Source organism: Callithrix jacchus, chromosome 5, assembly GCF_049354715.1.
Source record: "Callithrix jacchus isolate 240 chromosome 5, calJac240_pri, whole genome shotgun sequence".
NCBI lineage: Eukaryota > Metazoa > Chordata > Mammalia > Primates > Cebidae > Callithrix > Callithrix jacchus.
In genome coordinates, this window is record NC_133506.1 from 144,591,962 (window position 1) to 144,605,557 (window position 13,596).

The window sequence follows — 13,596 nt, forward strand, 5'->3', positions numbered from 1 at the left end:
TCAGGCAAAGCTGTTCTAATACCGAGTCTATGGGGCTTCTTCCTCTTGACTCTTGCAGATGGGAACTTGGACCAAATCTACAGTTATATGGGCTGACTGCAGTGGCTCACGCCTGTAATCCCAGCACTTTCGGAGGCTGAAGTGGGCAGTTTACAAGGTCAGGAGTTCAAAATCAGCCTGGCCAACATAGTGAAACCCCATCTCTACTAAATGCAAACATTAGCTAGGTGTGGTGGCAGATGCCTGTAGTCCCAGCAACTCAGAAGGCTGAGGCAGGAAAATCGTTTGAACCTGGGGGGTGGAGGTTGCAGTGAGCCAAGATCATGCCACTGTGCTTGAGCCTGGGTGACAGAGTGAGACTCCTTCTTGGAAAAAAAAAGTGTTATGTTATATCTGATCTATACAAAATAAGAAAGTATAAGTTGGAAAATAAGTATAGGTACAAATATATCATAAGCATATTATGCATATAATATATAATAACCACAAAATAAGTATAATAATCATAATATGGGTCTAAATTATGAGGAATGATGATGAATACTTGTGAAACCACCATTTGATTTAGGAATCAGAACATGATCAATATTGTCAAAGCTACATAACTTCAGAAAAGTAACCACTACCCTGATTTTGTTTACATTTTTTTCCTTGATATATGAAAAATGGTTGTATCACATATGCGTATTTCCCTATACATTTCATTTGCTTTGTTCTGGGTGTTAATAAATGGTGTATTATGTGTAGTCTTCTGCAGATTGCTTATTGGCACTCAATATTGTATTTTCAAGAGTCAGCCATGTTATATCAATGTGTTGCTCACACGTTTTCACTACTGCGTAATGATTCATGTGAGTACTGAACTATATGGTCTCCTGAAAGTGGGCATTTTTCTTGATTCTACATTGTTTTCTGTTATGAACAAATGATTTGTCATAGGCATTTTTGCACAGGGTTCCGGGCACATCATGTGAGAGGTTCTCCAGGACAGTAGTTTTTCAAACTGTAGGTCACAGTCCATTAGTAAGTCATGAAAATAAATTTAGTAGAATGCAAACAGCATCCATAAAAGAAGCAGAGGAGGGAGAAGTTGGGTGGGGAGATAGGTTTCAACCAGAAAGGACATCTTTTTTTTTTTTTTTTTTTTTTGAGATGGAGTTTCACTCTTGTTACCCGGGCTGGAGTGCAATGGCGTGATCTCGGCTCACCGCAACCTCTGCCTCCTGGGTTCAAGTAATTCTCCTGCCTCAGCCTCCTGATAGCTGGGACTACAGGCGCGTGCCACCATGCCCAGCTAATTTTTGTATTTTTAGTAGAGACAGGGTTTCACCTTGTTGACCAGGATGGTCTCGATCTCTTGACCTCGTGATCCACACCCCTCGGCCTCCCAAAGCGCTGGGATTATAGGTGTGAGCCACTGCGCCTGGCCCAGAAAGGACGTCTTTGACAATAACCAGAATGGTGAACAGAGAGGGAAAGAGATTCTCTACAGTTCCTTAGGCCTTTTGGAAAATATGGAGCTGTTCCTTTTTTTTAATGTTTGTTTGAGACAGAGCCCTGTTCTGTCCATCGCCCAGGCTGGAGTGCATTGGCCCAGTCTCGGCTCACTGAAACCTCTGCCTCTCGGGTTCAAGTGATTCTCCTGCCTCAATCTCCTGAGTAGCTGGGATTACAGGTGCCTGCCACCATGCCTGGCTACTTTTTAAATTTTTAGTAGAGATGTGGTTTCACCATGTTGGTCAGGCTGGTCTCGAACTCCTGACCTCAGGTGAACCACCCATCTCAGCCTCCCAAAGTGCTGGGATTACAGGTGTGAACCATTGCTGCCGGAGGAGCTATTCCTTTTACTGCATGCAAAGGAATCTCCCAGGAAGTTGATATTGTAGACATTAATGGAATGACTACTATTCTGAAAGGAAGATCTCACAAATGTTACCATGGCAAAGCTGGAAAGAATCTAGAATGTTAAACAGCATGTGGCTGAAATTACTGGATCAAAGAAGATGTTTGTCAGGAGAATTAATTTGCAATTTAAGTATATTAAGTCCTGTAATTAACTGAGATAACTTCCAGGAACGTGAAGAAAAACATCGGGAAAAAAAAACACAAGTCAAAAAAGAGAAACACCAGGGTTCATCCTACTTCATCCCAGAAAAATCTATTAATGAAGGCCCAAGGTAAGGAGTCTAGATTGCCAGGATTCACATTCATGCAGTGGTGGTGCAAAAGACATGAAGACTTTTATATGAAAAAATATAAAATATCAGAGCCTATCACTACAGTAAGAGCAAGTATTGTTTGGTTGAATGGATTTTACTTGTAAGCATGTTGGCGCACTGGGTTGGGTTATAAAATGTGTTTCTTACTGTGGTGATGGTCAAAAGGTTTAAAGCCACTCCTCCAGAATATGCAGGTATGCAAATATTCAAAGTCTTTTACAGTGTGAATTTATGCTCCCGCCTGCAGTGTTTGAGAATCCGTTCTCTGTCTCCACTAGCCTTAGTGATGAGAAATTCCTTAATTTTTGCCAGTCTAATTGGTATTAAATAGAATCTCCCGATGGTTTAAATTTGTAGCTCCTAAATGACTAAGATGGTTGAGAATATTTTCACATACTTATGGGCCCATTCATGTTACTTTTCTGTTAAATACCTGTAATATCTTTTGCCCATTTTTGAATTGCATTATCTTTTTCTTATTGACTCAGAAATGCCAGTCATTCATCCTTTGCTACTTAACTATGTTATAAATATTTAATCCCAGTGTGTGGCTTTTTTTTTTTTTTTATCTTTGATGTCTTTTGATCAGCAGAAATTCTCAGTTTTAATGCTGTTGAAATTATTCAGTTTTTTCCTTTATGGCTCGTATTATGTTTGTTTATTATAAAAAATCTTTCTTTACTTAGAAGTTATAAACGTATTCTCAAAAAAGAAAAAAGAAAGAAAATAAACAACCCAATCATTGGAAAATGAGGAGCAAAAAGAAGTTATTTTCTGTGTTACACTATGATAGTTTTACTCTTTCCAATGGAAATTGACTCAGTTGGAAACTGACTTGTGTGTATGATGTGAGAAATCCAATTTTAATTAATTAATTAATTTATTTATTTATTTATTTTTTGAGACAGAGTTTTGCTCTTGTTGCCCAGGCTGGAGTGCAATGACTCAATGTTGGCTCACTGCAACCTCCGCCTCCTGGGTTCAAGCAATTCTCCTGCCTCAGCCTCCCAAGTAGCTGGGACTACAGGTGTGCTTCATCATGCCCGGCTAATTTTATTTTTAGTAGAGTTGGGGTTTTACCATGTTGATCAGGCTGCTCTCGAACTCCTGACCTCAATTGATCCACTCACCTTGGCCTCCCAAAGTGCTGGGATTACAGGCTCCAGTCGCTGTGCCCAGCCAATTCTATTTTTTCACATGGAAACTGAACACTGTTTATCGAGAAATCTATTTTTTCCATACTGCTCTGAGTATGACCTGTGTTATGTAGACCAAGTTTTATGTATGTCTGCATCCTTTTCTGTCTATTCTGCTCTGTTGGCCTGTTTCGCTCAGCATTGAAATGACACTTAATTACTGTAGAGTCTGAATTATCAACTTCTCTAACTTTATAATGTGTCTAGTAGGTTAAGTTCTTCTACTCTGTTCATTTTAGGAGTGTCTTGTCTATTATTGGCTTTGCCTTTGCTATACAAAGTGGAAAATTTGCTTTTTAAGTACATGAAAATTCCTATTAAACAGTTTTAAATTTCATTATGTAATCCAAAAAGTGACTGAGGCAGATGTCAATTGATGAGAAGTTTATTTTGCAAAGGATGAGGACATGCCTGGAAAAAGAAACACAAGTTACAGTGGGATCTGTGTGACCTGCCTGTGCTTTTTCCAAAGAGCATTTTGGAAACTTTAATATTTAAAGGGAAAAGAACAGGCAGGAGGAGAAAAGGGGGGGGGAATGGAGGGAGGGTAGTCAATGAGGCAAGTGGTTACATTCTTGTGAGGTTTTGGTTAGTGCTCAGTGAATCTACATTTTACATGTGGGGAAAAGGGGGAAAGAATCTACATTTCACACAAGGAAAAAGTCAATTATGCATTCGTCTTGTGTGCAGCAAATCTTCATTTTACTTAAGACAAAATATGCATGTGAAATTATAGCTATCTGCCTGGGAACAAAAGAAAGGCAGTTTTTTTGCATGAGTCAATTCCCAAGCTTAACTTTCCCTTTGGCATAGTGAATTTACGGTCCCAAGATTTGATTTTTCTTTCACAATGAAATCTATAGATTAATTTGTGGGCAGCTATGTCATAGACTACTTAGTCTTCCTATTAATAACCATAGTTATAGTGTTCTATTTACTTGAGTCTTTTAATAAAGTTTTATAACTTTTTTCCTAATAGAACTTGCACATTATTTAATAAATTTACTCACAAGCTCTTATTGCTATTGTAAGTGGTGTTGGCTTTTTATTTTTTAACTTAATTTAATTTTATTTTTTGAGACAGGGTCACGCTCTGTTGACCAGGCTGGAGTGCAGTGGTGTGATCACAGCTCACTACAGCTTTGACCTCCTGGGTTCAAGTGATTGTCCCACCTCAGCCTTCTTAGTAGCTGGGACCACAGGCGAGCACCATCATGTCCAACTAATTTAATTTTTTTTTTTTTTTTGTAGAGACAGAGTCTCATTATGTTGTCCAGGCTAATCTCAAACTCCTAGTCTCAAGAAATCTTCCTGCCTTAGCCCCCTAAGGTGTGGGGATTACAGGCATGAGCCACTCTCAGCCCTGTATTGACTTTAAAAAAACCAAAACTTTAAAATATTGAATAGAAATATTATTGAATTTCACACAATGAATTTGTATTTAGCAATTTTGCTAGACCCTTATTGATTCTAATAATTTATCTGTATATGTTTTATAGATTTGTGCTTTGGTAATAATATCACTTGAAACTAACCAGTTTTGTTTCTTCCTTTCTCAACCTTTTATCTCATATTTGGTTTTATTCTCTTCCTTTCTTGGCTGAGTGCTTTGGTACAATGTTGAATAGAAGTGGTAATAATAGCCCACGTCCTTGTCATTTTCCTGATCTTACTGGAAACACTCTCAGAATTTCACTAATAAGGACCATATATATACTTTTTTTTTTTTTTTTGAGATGGAGTCTCACTCTGTCACCAGGCTGGAGTGCAGTGGCACGATCTTGACTTACTGACCTCTGCTTCCTGGGTTCAAGCGATTCCCCTTCCTCAGCCTTCGGAAGTAGCTGGGACTACAGGTGCCACACCGCCACGCCTGGGGGATTTCTTTTTTGTATATTAGTAGAGACAGGGTTTCACCATGTTGGCCAGGATGGCCTCAATCTCCTGATCTGCCTGCCTTGGCCTCCCAAAGTGCTGGGATTACAGGTGCGAATCACTGTGCCCGGCCAATAAGGGTTATATTTTTAAATATTCTCTTTATCTAGTTGAGGAAATTTTCTTGTATTCCTAGTTTGCCAAATACACTTTTTTAAAACATGAAAACGTTGTGAATTTCTTGCTTCTCAAGCAACCATTGAGATAATATAGGTTTCTCCTTTAATCCATTTATGTGGTAAATTTCATGAATATATTTTCTGTTAAACTACCCCTGCATTCTTAGGACAAGCCCAAATGGGTCACAACGTATTTCCTTTTTGATAAGCCACCTTCTTTCCTTCTCTCTTTCCCCCCATGTCCCACCAGTGTTTTCTATTCCATTAGTCTTTTCAAAATGTAAACTTTAGACCTTGTTGATTCTCTGTATTGTGTATTTTTTTCCCCACATTTCATTGATTTCTGTTCTCATATTTAGTATCTTCTGCCTTCTTTGGGTTAATCTATTGCCCTTTTTCTAATTTCTAGGAATGCACATTTAGCTAATAATTGTGTGAAATTTCTTTTTTTCTCATATAAAGATGAGGTTTTAAAACTTACCTCCTTGTATCAATTTAGCATTATGCCACAAGCTTGATACTTTATTTTTATAAATGCTTACTTCTAAGTATTTCTTAATTTTTAGCCCGATTTTCTGGATTCATGAGTTATTTAGAAGGGAGTCTCTACCAACCATATTCTTTAAAATACACGTATTTATTTTGTTATTAATTTCTCCCACCCTCACCCTCCACCCCGACCCCCGCCCCAAATCTCTTTTACTCGGCGGCCCTCACTGTACAGCTTGTTCCTCCGCCCTGCTCCCCGAGTCCTGGGACTTAATCACGTCGGGCAGCTCGGGTGGGCTGGAGCAGGCTCGGTGCACTGGGTCTCAAAGGCGTCGTCTGCTCTGCCCGGAAGGCCAGTCCCACTGTTGCTGGGCCGGTGTCCGTGCTGTTTGGCTGGTGAAGCCACAGTCGCCCAGGGTCTTGCCATCATCCAAGAGTCGGTCGTCCTTACACAGCCGCTGCTCGTCGGGCGGCCGCTGGAGGATGCCCTAGACGACGCGCTTCAGCTGGAACACCGTGCTGGACTCCCTGGGGCCCGTGGCCATGGTGGTCTTGCGCCGCTGGATCACCAGGAACGGGTCCATCGCGGCGGCCGCCTCTCCCCTCGACGCGCCCGCGCGGCCGCGCGTCTTTGTTATTGATTTCTAACTTAGATGAATTGTGATAGCATGTGTTTCAAATATTACTTTAATGTTTTTGAGACTTATTTTATGATCTAGCACTTGTTCTTTTTTTTTTTTTTTGAGATGGAGTTTTACTTTTGTCGGCCAGGCTGGAGTGCAGTGACGCCATCTCGGCTCACCGCAACCTCCACCTCCTGGCTTCAAGATTCTCCTGTCTCAGCCTCCCAAGTAGCTGGGATTACAGGCATGCGCCACCACACCCGGCTAATTTTTGTATTTTTAGTAGAAATGGGTTTTTGCCATGTTGACCAGGTTGGTCTTGAACTCCTGACCTCAGGTGATCCTCCCACCTCAGCCTCCCAAAGTATTGGGATTACAGGCGGGAGTCACCTCTCCAGGCCGCTTTCTAGAAGCTTTAGGTGCTTAGCTTTTTATATTTAAGTTTATGATTGATTTTTAGTTAATTATTGTGTATGATTAAGGGATCAAAGCTTTTTTTTCCCTAAATGAGTATCAAGCTGTTATGGCACCATTTATTGAAAAGACTGCCTTTTCTCTACTGAATTGCCCTGATACCTCTGTCGAAATTAGTTAACCATGTATGTGTGGATCTATTTTTGGACTCTGTTCTGGTTTAATGATGTATTTGTCTATTCATATTCCTATAACGCACTGTTTGATTGGTAATGGTATCATAGGGAGGCTTGAAATCGAGTAGCATTAAGTCCTTCACTTTTGTTCTTCGGGAGTCCAAATGCCTTGTTTTCAGTGTGGTGGTCTTATACATCTTTCATTAATTTTTCCATAAACAGTATGTGATTTTGGTGCAATTATAAATGTTATGAAAATGAAATGCTCCTTGCCAGCTTTGATAAGTCGTATTTCTAAAAATGGCTGCAACAATGCTTCCAGCTCTCACATTCTTCCAGAATCTTGTCATTGCCCCATCAAGAGATGGAGTCTATTTCCTTTCCCCTTGGCCTGACCAGGCCTTTGTGATTGCCTTAACAGGTGGTGCGAGTGATGCTGCGTGATTTCCAAGGCTAGGTTAGATTATGTGATACAGCTTCCACCTGGTGCTGTCTCTTGGGATGTCCACCCTTGGGATGTGGGGCAGCCCAGGCAGAAAGGCTGCAGGTAAGTATACCAGCTGACCACCTGACAGCCCCAGCTAAGATTCCAGCTGCCAACCAGCATCAAATGCCAGACGTGATGTTAATGAATGAGTGCAATAACTTTTGGGGAGGGGGTCTGGGGCAACTGTTGCTTTTGTTATTAGGAAGACAGTGATTCAGAGTTCTAAATATTTCTTCCTAGTCTTGTTTGGGACACTGCTCTCCAAAAAGAATATGTAAAATGAGAAGAATTCTGAGAAGACTTAAGAGTCATCAAAACTCACTTACAGAATGCATAATAAAAGAATAAAGATTTCCATTGATTCAGCTCCCTTCCTGGATCCTTTGCCAAATGCTGTCAGGGTGGCTTTTTAGTTGTTAAGTTTTAAAATAATAATCAAGAGAGAGAAAACAGGCCCAAGGCACTGGGGACAGAAGGAAAGGAAAGGGATGAGGATGAGTACACAAGGGACTTCCAGCAGGCCTCTATTGCTTTGTTTCCTCAACAGAAGAATTAGTACAGGGATGATTGCTACATGCTTATGTATAATTTTTAACATGCTACTTATATGCCATTTTCTTTTTTTTTGAGATGGAGTCTTGCTCTGTCACCCAGACTGGAGTGCAGTGGCAAAATCTCAGCTCACTGCAACCTCCACCTCCTGGGTTCAAGCAATTCTCCTGCCTCAGCTTCCTGAGTAGCTGGGATTACAGGCACCCACCACCACACCCAGCTGATTTTTGTACTTTTAGTAGAGATGGGGTTTCACCATGTTGGCCAGGCTGGTCTCGAACTCCTGACCTCGTAATCTGCCCACATCAGCTTCCCAAAGTGCTGGGGTTACAGGCATGAACCACCTCAGCACCTGTAGAAGGTGAGGCAGGAGGATTGTTTGAGTTCAGGAATTTGAGAACAGCCTGGGCAACATGATGAAACCCGGTCTCTACAAAAAACACAAAAAGTAGCTGGATGTGGTGGTGCATGCCTGTGGTCCCAGCTATTTGGGAGGCTAATGGAGGAGAATTGCTTGAGCCCAGAAGGTCGAGGCTTCATTGTGCTATGTTCATACCATTATACTCCCTCCTGGGCAACAGGATGAGACTTTGTCTCAAAAAAAAAAAGAGATAAAATGTTTACATATATACATATATATGTGTACAGATATAAAAGATACACACACATAACCATTTTAAAAAGGAAATGGGCTTTTTTAGTTTGAGGAAAAGAAGGGTTTAAAAGATGACTTGAAGTCTTCATTTGTATAAAAGAACTTCTTGAGAAGGATGCCAGCAGACTGTTTTCTAGGACCGTGAAGACTTAATAAGGAAGGATAGGCTTAACTTAAAATAGAACTTTATAATGGTGAGAGGATGAACTGCTTGAAAACACTAGTTTTTGAACCCCACTGGAGTGTGCTGCCAAGAGAAGCGATCTGGCCTGCCTCCTTGGGAATATCCACGAAAGGAAGAGGCAGCCTCTGTGCCATCATGGCACTGGAGGGCTTGGGTCCTCTCCTGGGAGATCAGTCTGTCTTGGCTCAATTTATTGTGTAAGGAGAGGGGCACACAGAATAGTGAGAGGATGAAGACAGCTGCCTTTCAGGGAGAGAAAAGGAGTTCTCCCTTTCCCTTCCTCCTCCCGGAGGAAAGGGCCGCTCTGGCTTAGTTAAGTTCAATGACATTCATTGACCCACAGCGTAGGGACTTGGTGTGGCTCCTATGGGGGCTGCAGGCTACCTTTTTTTTTTTTTTTTTTTTAACCTGTATTATGAACATGTAGGGTTGTGCCTCTAAGAATTGAGGCAGATTTTCTTTGTTGAATTCTTGCTTTCACAGAGATAGAGCACATCTCCCTGACTGTCCTGGTGGCTGTGCCTTTTGCATTTGCTGTTTCTCCTCACAGGTTTCTTTATCTCCTTTGGTTCTAACCTAGGCTGCCTCTAGCAAGGGTGAAAGGATGTCTCCTAGCCAAGCATGGGTCACAGGGTGGCCCACATTGGCATTGGATTCTTTTTTTTTTTGAGATGGAGTTAGGCTCTTGTTGCCCAGGCTGGAGTGCAATGGCACATTCTTGGCTCACCACAACCTCTGCCTCCTGGGTTCAAATGATTCTCCTGTCTCAGCCTCCCAAGTAGCTGGGATTACAGGCACGTGCCACCACATCCAGCTATTTTTTTTTATTTTTAGTAGAGACGGGGTTTCACCATGTTGGCCAAGATGGTCTCGATCTCTTGACCTCATGATCCACCTACCTTGGCCTCCCAAAGTGCTAGGATTACAGGCGTGAGCCACCAGACCTGGCTGGCACTGGATTCTAAGCATAATAATAAATACTGCTCATTTGCTAGCTTTTGTCCTTTGTGCATATATTTCCCTTGAAGACCTCAAAGATGGGATTTAGGCAGGGTGAGGTGGCTCATGCCTGTAATCCCAGCACTTTGGGAGGCTGAGGAGGGCAGACCATGAGATCAAGAGATGGAGACCATCCTGGCCAACATGGGGAAACCCCGTCTCTACTAAAAATACAAAAATTAACTGGGTGTGATGGCACATGCCTATAGTCCCAGCTACTCGGGAGGCTGAGGCAGGAGAATCGCTTGAATGCAGGAGGTGGAGGTTGCAGTGAACCAAGATCCCACCATTGCACTGCAGCCTGGGCCACAGAGCAAGACTCCATCTCAAAAAAAAAGGGATTTAGGTCTGGACTCTGGCCAATGCCAGTCTACTAATCTGTCCAACTTCCCAAGAGGCAGCCAGATCAGGGAAATTAACCAAGACATCAAGGAGACAATACAAGTTGCAGTGAAATATTCACCTACTGCTCCTTGCAGTCTGTGCTGTCATCTTCAAGGTGAGCCAACCGAATTATCTTAACACACCTACATAGCCATCAGGGCAGTTTGGTTATCAGGAGATAAACACAGAAAGAGAAGCAACAACCCCATTTCATGATGGGGTTGCACCATGTCAGGGTAGGACATTTCTCCTCAGTGGTCAAGGCAAATATTCTATATGTAACATACTCTGCATCTTAAAAGCAGATTAAAATAAAAAATAACCATTACTCTTTCTGTTCCCATCTAAGTATAGCAAAAAAAAAAAAAAATGTTTTCTATTTAACTTGAAGTTTGAGGATTGAAAAAAACACATTTTCCTTTTAAGTCCCTTTTAATTCTGGTTAGGCCCTCAAGGTGTTATCATAGACAGAAAATTTACTGAATCATTAGTGACAAGTTTTTGACAAATCCGGTCCTAGGATTAACCCCAGCTTTAAGATTATCCTCAGCAGCTATGAAGAGCCACTGAGAAAACATCCCCCACTCTGAAGCTTAACTCACCAATTTAGAAAACGTTGTTTTTCTTCAATTTCCTGATAAAGATTCATTTCTTATCAGAAAATTGTTTTGAGGGCCCATAACAGATGGGTAAAGAATCCTAACTGAAGCTGCATTTAGAGTAAACTCTTGCCAGCCTGTAGTTTTCAAGCCAAGTTGCCTGTCCCTTCTGGATGTTTGTTCTTTAGAAAACCAGAGGCAGAGGCCAGGCAGCAGCCCGCACTGCTGTCTTTGCTAGCACCGATCCTTTGTGCTGAACTCTGTACTCCTCGTCAGTCCCTAATGTTAATTTAGGTTAAAGAAAGTGTAATGATCGCATCAGTAAATGCAAGGTCAGGCATATACTGAAGGGTTTTCTGTTATGTTGTTCCGTTTTTATTCGGAGGTCAGAATGTCATCAGGTACAATAAAGATTTAGCTTTTTTTTTTTTTCTTCATGGGATTGTGCCCGGAAAGACCAAGCACAATCTGAACATTAAGCGATAAGAAAAACAAAAAATAGATCAAGTGACCTTGGACCAGTCACCTTACCTCTCGATGGAAGGTGTGTGTGTGTCGATGGGTGTGTGTGTGTGTGTGGGGGGGCGGTGCTGCTAAGGTTCCCTAGGGCTACCTGCAGCTTTACTATGCCTGGTTAGAATGCCAGGCAGGTTGTGGAGAGTGGGGAGCTGGAGACCCCCAACTTCTCTGAGTGCCAAGTCACACATCAGACACTTTGGAAATACCCGTTCCATGAAGACCCTACCCAGATCCCACCAGGCTGGGCTCGGAAGAACAGAAACTGCGCAAAGAAAGGGGCATTAAGAGTCCTGGGGGATGACAGCGCCTCCACTAACACATAACAAGTGACAGGCAGGTAAATAGCAGACAGGCCGAGACTCCGAGCCCCCCTGGGGTGCCCCTCTCCGGGAAGAGCCCTCGAAAGCACCAGCCCAATCCCCCACCCCACCAAGCCCGCCCCATCGCCTTCCCCGCCACCTAAAAGCCCCCGGTCCTGCGTAACATTGCGGATCCTTCCCAGCCTCCCGTCCGCTCCTCCTCCCGCCGGCCTCCGCTTGGGGCCGGTCCCCCGCCCCCACGCCGCAGCCCGGGCCAGCGGGGCCCGCCGCGGTGGCGTTCGCGGGCGCTGCCGCATTGGCCGCTGCGGCACGGACGGCGCAGCCTCGGGCGCGGCCCGGCACAGGCGCCGGCGGTCCCGGCGAGCTCGCAGCCCGGCGAGGCGCCGGTCCACCCATGGCCCTCGGGCCGCGGCCCCTGCGCCCACCCTTGAGCGTCGCCTCCGTCTCTCGCCCGGGGCCGCCGAGCCCCCGACACGGGCGAGATGCTGAACGGCACAGGCCTGGACAAGGCTCTTAAGATGTCCCTGCCGCGGAGGTCGAGGATCCGCTCGTCCGTGGGTGAGTTGGGAGGGGCGCGGCGGGGGAGGGTGGGCCCGGGGCGGGGGCGGCGCGGGGCGCGCCTGCGGTTCTGAGACACTGCACCGCCCGCGCCGTGCTCCCCTTCCTCGGCTCCGCTCCCTGGGCTCCCTGGGCTCCCTGGGCTCCCTGGGCCTCTGGGCTGCAGAATCCGCCGACGCCGCTGCGTGGCCAAAAGGCCCCAAGCCTGGGCGAGGGGAGCGGCGGGCGTCAGAGACCCCCGGGCCGTCCCTGGGACAGATGTGTGTGTGTGTGTGTGCGTGCATGTGTGTCTGCGCGCGCGCGCCCCGTGCGCGTGCCCGTGCTCCCCTGCGCACGGATGCGGCTCAGGGATGCGACCGAGGCGGCAGCCCCCGCGGTGGTGTGCACGGTTTGGCCGCGCAGAGAAGATCCGGCTTTCCCCGCCGGCGGCCGGCTCCGCGGTGCTGCAGAGCTCAAAGGCAGAGGGGGAAAAGGCATCCGAAGGGGCCCTGGAGTGATTCTCACCACTTGGTGCCCCAGGTCCTCGCGTGCGCACAGCCGCGACGCACTGGCCCGTGACCCTCCCTGCAGCCACCTGGAGACGAACACACACACACACACGCACACGCGCGAACACACACAGACACATACGGGTACACACGCACGGGTGCACACACACCCTGCCTGCAGGCGCCTGGGCGTTGGAACTCTAAACCTAAACCTAAAGCCGAAAACGCATATGCCACCCCCACTCACCACTCACACTGCTAGAGGCCAGCGGGGAGAGCACATTTAGAAACCGTGATGCCGTGAGCCGGATGCCATGTGGCCGTGACACTTGATAAGGTTACCTAGACTACTAGCTAATGCAGGCTTGAAAGAGGAGCCTGAAAAATGATTTCGTACCGTTTCAGGACTGCGGCAAGTTTGCAGGCAGATCTTTGACATGAGGAAGGTGGAGGGTGTACAGTTTGGAGCTGGGGTCACTTGTCTTCGTGCTTTTCTATGTTTTTTGAGAAAACAGGCGCATAATAATTTAAGCGACTTTTGTATTTCTGTAGTTGAGTAACCTGAGAGGGAAGCAAGCTTATCAGGTAATTTAAGCCAATGTTACTAAACTTGAGTAAAGTCAGGACACTTTCACATTCGTTCTGAGGAAAATCCCAGCCTGAAGAGGTCACAGGGCACA

At 44.8% G+C, this 13,596-nt stretch overlaps 1 protein-coding gene, 1 long non-coding RNA gene and 1 pseudogene across 5 annotated transcripts in view; 2 read left to right on the top strand and 1 right to left on the bottom strand.

Moving 5' to 3' along the window:
* Positions 1–1,974: 1,974 nt before the first annotated feature.
* Positions 1,975–8,026, top strand: LOC144582759 (uncharacterized). The gene is made up of 3 exons (XR_013536164.1): positions 1,975–2,177; positions 7,593–7,718; positions 7,899–8,026. It is a non-coding gene; the product is annotated as an uncharacterized LOC144582759 (long non-coding RNA).
* Positions 6,170–6,583, bottom strand: LOC144582758 (elongin-B pseudogene; annotated as a pseudogene).
* A 4,087-nt stretch (positions 8,027–12,113) lies between the features above and the next one.
* The window catches only part of ATP8A2 (ATPase phospholipid transporting 8A2), a 660,345-nt gene continuing 658,862 nt past the window's right edge, over positions 12,114–13,596 (top strand). For all 4 annotated transcript variants that reach the window (XM_035302377.3, XM_078375201.1, XM_078375203.1 and 1 more), the window contains exon 1: positions 12,114–12,428. In XM_035302377.3, coding sequence (XP_035158268.1) covers positions 12,353–12,428 — 76 coding nt within the window. In that variant the 5' untranslated portion in view covers positions 12,114–12,352. The remainder of the gene's footprint in view (positions 12,429–13,596) is intronic.